Source organism: Rutidosis leptorrhynchoides, chromosome 8 (genome assembly GCF_046630445.1).
Source record: "Rutidosis leptorrhynchoides isolate AG116_Rl617_1_P2 chromosome 8, CSIRO_AGI_Rlap_v1, whole genome shotgun sequence".
In the NCBI taxonomy this organism is placed as follows: Eukaryota; Viridiplantae; Streptophyta; class Magnoliopsida; order Asterales; family Asteraceae; genus Rutidosis; species Rutidosis leptorrhynchoides.
The window spans coordinates 283129472-283136772 of record NC_092340.1 but is presented as its reverse complement, the minus strand read 5'-3'; the positions used below and the strand labels follow the sequence as shown (position 1 = coordinate 283136772).

Below are 7301 nucleotides of genomic sequence, written 5' to 3'. Positions count from 1 at the left end.
TGGTAACAAACTAATTTGATCTTCTGGATCTTTTCAATTTAATCTTATAATTTTCGGAAAAAAAGAAAGTAATAATCAAATTAATGCAAGAGGAACAGAGAAAAAATCAACACCCCTTGCTAGGAGATTTGAACCAAGGATAAACACCGCTGAGAATGTGTACTCTGGCAGGAAGCTACTTTTCTTGCTTCTTCACTTAAAATATATATAGATATAGATATATACTAATAATGCTTTCTCAATTAAAATCTGGCCACATTTCTAAATGTTCATTATCTTTATAAATAATTAAAACACTTCAAATTCGATAGAAAGAAGTGAATAAAAATTGGGAAAACTTTCCTTAAATAAACGCACCCTAAAAAAAGGAAAGCTATACAACAATTAAACTAGGTTACTGGACCTACAGCCTTATGCATCTCTATCTCTATGTATATATATATCGATCATTCATCTGTTAGTTTTTACACATATCCATCTCGTTTGCACTACTACCCATCCAAGGAAACTAGCCACTACGTCGTACTATCATTTTTTGTCTAAAAAAGAATCACTACACCGAAGTTTCGGGTGAAAAGCCCGTTGGTTGGAAGATATTTCTTTACATCGAAGAACTAGCTTAAAAGACAATCTTAACTGCTAGTTTCAGCCTTCGTTTCATCTTCAGACAAACCAAGGTGGTTACGCAAAGCACGACTGTAATACCAAAGTCGAAAATGAGTCACGTTAGAGATATGAACCAACGAACTTACCTCTGTTTTATTTAGGTTTATATATACTAAAAGCACGGGATTATGGGAGTATTTTTTTTTGTTAGAAATTGACAACCCATGTATCATTTGGCTTCGGCCAAATCCCTTGTTATACCCTTTGTATGAATCTATTATAAAACCACCTCATGTGAAGTTATATAACATCATAGGGTCTTTTGGCAAAATCAAAAAATTAGGACGAGTTTGATAAAACTGAATGATTAAGCGCTGAATGATTCATAATCTAAATTATTCAAAGATCTGGATGAATTTGGTCGTGAATGACAAGTTGTTTGATAATCATTCTGAATGAGGTAAAATTATCTTATTAACGTTTCAAATGAATAAATTAATTCACTATACTTGTTTGATAAGTGTTCAGTATATTATTTAAGTTGGATATTACAAAAAATTAAGGTGGTTAAAAGAGTGTTTCAACTCTGAATAATTCAAAAGTGATTGCGGAATCAGTATCATATGTCATTCAGATGTCAAAAACAAACGCGCTGAATGCTGAATGATTCAGTATTCAGTGATGAACCGTTGAATTAAGAGGTGAATAAACACACCCTTAATTTTAGTATAGATTTTAGTTTAAAGAAGACAATACCTGCAATTTTTTGGATGAGTCCAAGTTGGTCGCAATGAAGACTTGATACTGAGAGGAAGAGCCATAAAGTTTCTCCAATCTTGAAGCATGATTTTAAGGTCATGAACTTTATTCTCCAAACCAACACAGCAATTCGCATGCATTGTGCAAACTTTGTCCATGTCTTTACTGGGTTCACAAAATCCACCAAAATATGTTGTATCTAAAAACCTCAATTTCAAGTTAATGTTTGTAATTATAGGATCAAATTTAATATTATTGAGGACATCTTGGTCATGCAAGTCTGGATAGAATGCTCTCGAAGAGTACCAGTACTTGTAGAACTCGATTGACCGGGCATTTGACCTTACGAAACTAAACCCTCCGTTTGGTATATTAGACCCGACATCAGTTGAGTTTCCAGAGTAATGATCACATGCAATCTGAAAATCTGCTTCTGGATAGAAATGTGGGAATGGATCCCTGAACCACATGACATCAGCATCCTGTAAGGAAAAAAAAAACAAAACAAATCTATCAAATATTATTTGAAACATATAGTAAATAATTCATATTAATATAAAACATTAAAATCAAAAGACATAACTGAAAAGAGAGAAGATATTATAAAGTATCTAACCGATTAGATTAAAAAAAAAAAAAACAATAACAAGGCACTGGTATATCAAATGTGGGTATTTCGACCCATTTACCTTAAATGGGTCTATTTGAGTAGTTTTCATCTACAGGGGTCATCTAGCTTAATATTACAGAAGTGTATGTGTAGCGAATTGTGATAAGAGTTTTATGAATAATGCTTCTCACATAGGAGATAGAATCCTTCCCTAATTTGGTAGTTGTTTTAATGTTATAGAAAATTGAATCATACTTTAAGCCATTGATTAATTAGTTTTAAGTTTGAACTAGTAAGCCACGGTTTTTTTGTGACAATTATATTTTATATACCATTTATTAAAATGAAAGCCCTCCACAACATCCTACTTATATGGTCGGAAACGGTTCGAACACGTACATCTTCCCCGGGGAGCCTGAATAGTATAAAAATTAAAAATCATATTTGTTTACTTATATGGTCATATATAAAGACATGTATGCCCTAAGTGCATTGTCATCCATAATTTTACTTCTTTTTATGCAACCTATTATCATCCCATGAGCTCACATCGTATTCATTATCTGTAAGTTATGCTTCATTGATATAAATCATTCACACATGAACATTGAGAGAGAGGATCACCGTAAATAAAAAGTTGTATCCCATTTCAAGCACAGACCGTAAGAAATCAATTCGTCGCCACATCATCTTCAAGTAATCAGGGGTCATAAAAAACGCCTCCTGAGAGAAATCAATCCCTTCAGCAATGAGAGCAAAGCAATGGGTGTGTACACGCTTACATCTCGCAAACGCCTGCTGATCTAGAGCAATGATCACTAAATGATTCAAAAGTTTACTAGTTCGGTAGCCAAGCCTAAAGCTTGCCAAAAACAGATCCAATATTGAATTATTTGGATCTGCCCAAGCCTCATTCAAAGTGGTTAAAATAACTGTATTATCATGCATAGAAGCCTCCTTTAAGACTGTTTCGAGACTAGTATCAGCACTGTCCTACAATAGCAATACATTGAATACATAAGATGTTTAGAATAGTGTGCTGTATGCTACTTCACAAATAACTGCCAATTTATAATTATAATTGCAACATTATATCTAATCTGCATATTCCATAAACTTAATTGCAGAATAGCATAATAGCCATAAAAAGGTGAACAATTAAATTTTACTCTGAATCATCGAATACAGGTTTTAGTGTTTTACTGTATGCACATATTCCTCCATCAAGCCACTAGGTGCATTCAAATTCAAGGAAACATCACAAAATCAAATTTCAAATATAATCTAATTTAACATTATTCAAATTGATTATTTCGTGATATAAACTTACTTCTATAACAAAGCGACACTAACCTAACCAAAATCTACAACAATTCACTACTTACTGCAATCTTATGTATTTATCATAATAACTACACACTATAAAAATCCTAAAACTGTAATAATATCAACATACATAAAATCAAAATTAATATAAAACGACGAATTAGAACAAATACAAACCGATAACGATTCGAACGAAAACACATCGGTTGAGGAGATGAAGTAATCAGAGAGTCGGATCTGGCACGAATCCAAAGCGCTATTTAAAATGAGATAACAAGATACAAACGATATTAACAACAGTGTGGCGGTGCGAGTACGGTGGAGTACGGCGAGGGATTTATTATGTTCATGAAAGAATCGACGCACCATTATTCACCGGAGAACGTCGTTGGTGATGGTTCCGGTGGATTTTCAGTTTCATCGACGATTAGATGGTACCGATTAATTGTTTATATCGATCGATATGAATGTACGGAAGGTGTTGGAAGGGGAAACGGTTAATTACCAAAAAAATAGTGTTGTGTTTAATAAGAGATCAGTGTACAAATTGTAATGTGTAACGTACAAGCTGGTTGATGCAACAACGCATGTGATGAGAGATGGGTGAATATGTCGGTTGCTAGTGAATAGTTGAGACACAATTTTTGTATGAAAACATTTGCGTACTATTTCTCAAAACGACGTCCCATATTATTTTTTTTTTTTTCACCTTTTAAATTAATACGCAATACGATGCGTAAGGTTATCGGATATTCATCCGATCCGGTTCATCTAAATAGATATGGATGATAAGATGATAGAGATATGGATATAGATATGGATGATGTAAAAAATTAGTGGATCGAGTATGATAACAATTTATCATTCATGGATAATTAGATATATTCATTTAACACCCGAAATACATGTATACATATAAATATATATACATATGTACTTAAATATAAGCATATACATTCTCATATCCTTATATATGTGCATTATAAAATATTAAAGTGTTATCAAAATATAGATTGTGAAGATACAGTTATGTGAATATTATTAAACCCATATATCTTACATATCTATGTTTAAAAAACTTTGATGATTTCATTTCATAATAGGAATATTTTTACAAAACTAAACATTCAACAGATATCCATTAACCCGCTTAATCCGACGAATGTAAATATGGATGAATGAATTATATTTAAATGAATATGGATATGGATATGGATATTGATTTTAAAAATTAAATGGATACAGATACAGATATGAATATAGGATCACTTCATCCATATCTGATCCATTACCATAGGTACAATCGTAAATAATAATTCTCTTATGCTACTGTAATTCTGTGAAATATAGACTATTTTTTGTTTTTTTGAAAAGTCAAGGATTTTATTATTAAAAAGAATATACATCATACATATAGATATATACCTTCCCATCAGGCCGGGATTAATTCAACCTGAGCCCACGGTAACTGAAACAGAAATATAAATACATATTTACATCGACCTATTTGAAGCGACCCATCCTAATTCATAAGGACGAATACAATAACATATGATTACATTGCGAGGTATTTGACCTCTATATGATACATTTTACAATCATTGCATTCGTTTTGAAAAGACAAACTTTCATTTCCTCGTAAGTTGACAAACATGCATACAATTTCATAATATCCAAACTATAAATGACTTAATCTGTCATTTATTTAATAATAATCTTTATTGAACTCAATGACTTGAATGCAACGTCTTTCGAAATATGCCATGAATGACTCCAAATAATATCTCTAAATGAGCAAATGCACAACGGAAGATTTCTTTCAAACCTGAGAATAAACATGCTTTCAAGTGTCAACCAAAAGGTTGGTGAGTTCATTAGTTTATCATAAGCATTCTTTTCTATCATTTTAATAGACCACAAGATTTCGGATATATTATTGTACACGTAACCCGAGTACAAAATAGTACGCATAACCTGCGAATTAAAAATCATTCATATGGTGAACACCTGGTACCTGACATTAAGAAATGCATCTAGAATATCCCCAAATATACAGGTACACTCATCTGTATATAAAATCGAAGTACTAAAGCATCCATAACCTGGATGGGGTTCGTTAGGCCCAATAGATCTATGTAACATCCCGACTTTGTTATTCCAAAAACGTACCAAAAAAAAAAAAAAAAAAATTTGTTTCAACACATCTGGACGGCGTCCAGCAAAGAAGACCAGGACGGCGTCCAGAAGATCTGGACGGCGTCCAAATGCACTACCATGGACTGTTTCGGGTTCCAACTTACGTGAGCGAAAAACCCGCTTCCCGACACTTTTTAATCGAAAACCTATATACAACCACCTCATATTAAGTAAAACTAAGAGTTTGCCACAATGAAAACAAGTTTTACGACACCGGGCCCACAATGACCCGTTTTACAAATAATGTAGCGATTTCGACCCATTTAACTCTTTAGACGGATTAGGACTCTATAACCCAACCCAATATCAATAGCATAATCCTGGGGACTATCAAATCCCCAATCCGCGTCCATATATCCAAAGGCTACCCCATCGAGCCCAAGCGCTCCTATGCATCTAGCTTAACAAACTAGCTAGCTTCAGACCACGATACCTGTAAAAAGGTAAACAACGAGAGGGGTAAGCCTAGGCTTAGTGAATGCAATAATTATACACATACATATATGTGATGACCCGGAAATTTCTGATCAAATTTAAACTTAATCTTTGTATGATTAACATTTCTGACGCGATAAGCAAAGTCTGTAAAACTGAATCTAAAAATTTTTGAACTACTTTCATATATTCAAATACCTTTCGGTTGTTTTCGACGATTCGCGAACAATTATATGTAAATAGATACATATATACTATAACTTGAAAAGGTAACAATGTATTAATTGTTTGATACCGTACATTAAACTTATTGGTTTAAATATCTATTTGAATATATATGATAAGTTGAAATATTTATTATTAATATTTATTTATAAATAACTTCCAATGTGTATTTAAAAACTGATTTATGTATATTAAAAAGATATATACATATATATAATTTCAAGTTATTTAGTAAACGATAGTAACATTCGTTTATTGATTCGATTGATATTTAGATAAGTTAACTAAAGCATTTAAGATGAACCAGTAAAACACTAGTTTGCTACAGTATTTTCAAATTGCTACAGTGTTTTCGAAAATTACTATTTGCTACAGTGAATTGCTACAGTAAAAATTGGCTTTGCTACAGTAACTTTGCTACAGTAACTTTGCTACAGTAAAACACTATTTCGAAATGTAAATGTATATATTATATATATATTAACAAATAGCGAGACGATGATTTATAAAAGTAAATGACCAAAACACTCAAATGTATAAGTTATACCTCGAGTGGTATAGTTTATGGATGATTTAAGACTATATTTTGACAAAGGTACGATTCACGAAACGTAAAGTACAAGTTTTCTCAGTATAGGAAAGGACGTTCGAAAAACCGGAACCGGGACATAAGTCGAGTGACGACGTACGACTTATTGGAACGAAAATTACAAGTCAACTATGCACGTAAATTTAATATAATATATAATTAATTATATAAATTATATATATATTATATATAAATATAATATTATGTCGACAAAGATAAAAACAAACGAACCAGGCTGGTGACAGTTGGCCATGCGATCGCATGGCCGTATGCCCATGAAACCATGCGATCGCATGGTGGGTAATGGTGGCTCAAATCTATAAATTCGCCCGATTTTGTTTCAGTTCTTCATTTTCTTTTATATTTATCTCTGTATTATTATTATTATTATTATTATTATTATTATTATTATTATTATTATTATTATTATTATTATTATTATTATTATTATTATATTATTATTATTAAGATTATTATTATTATTAATCTTAATATTTTTCGTAATATTATACATAAAATATTACGACGAGGTTATGAGCGTGTCACTTTCAAAAT

At 31.8% G+C, this 7301-nt stretch overlaps 1 protein-coding gene across 1 annotated transcript; it reads right to left on the bottom strand.

Moving 5' to 3' along the window:
• Window positions 1-257: 257 nt before the first annotated feature.
• On the bottom strand, window positions 258-3769 carry LOC139862512 (uncharacterized protein At4g15970-like). Its single transcript, XM_071851126.1, has 4 exons — window positions 3479-3769; window positions 2600-2968; window positions 1363-1847; window positions 258-696 (listed from the first exon to the last, which is right to left on the bottom strand). Exons 1-4 carry the CDS (start codon window positions 3668-3670, stop codon window positions 633-635), a joined length of 1110 nt encoding a protein of 369 aa, XP_071707227.1. The 5' UTR covers window positions 3671-3769; the 3' UTR covers window positions 258-632.
• Window positions 3770-7301: the final 3532 nt, after the last annotated feature.

Bases quoted from the DNA above. Each gene is read 5' to 3' on its own strand.
- LOC139862512 (XM_071851126.1), bottom strand. From the start codon at position 3,670: ATGGTGCGTCGATTCTTTCATGAACATAATAAATCCCTCGCCGTACTC. The intron at 1,848-2,599 runs GTGATCCTCTCT...TTTTCCTTACAG, and splicing joins GATACAACTTTTTATTTACG to GATGCTGATGTCATGTGGTT. The intron at 697-1,362 runs GTATTGTCTTCT...TTGGTATTACAG, and splicing joins ACTCATCCAAAAAATTGCAG to TCGTGCTTTGCGTAACCACC.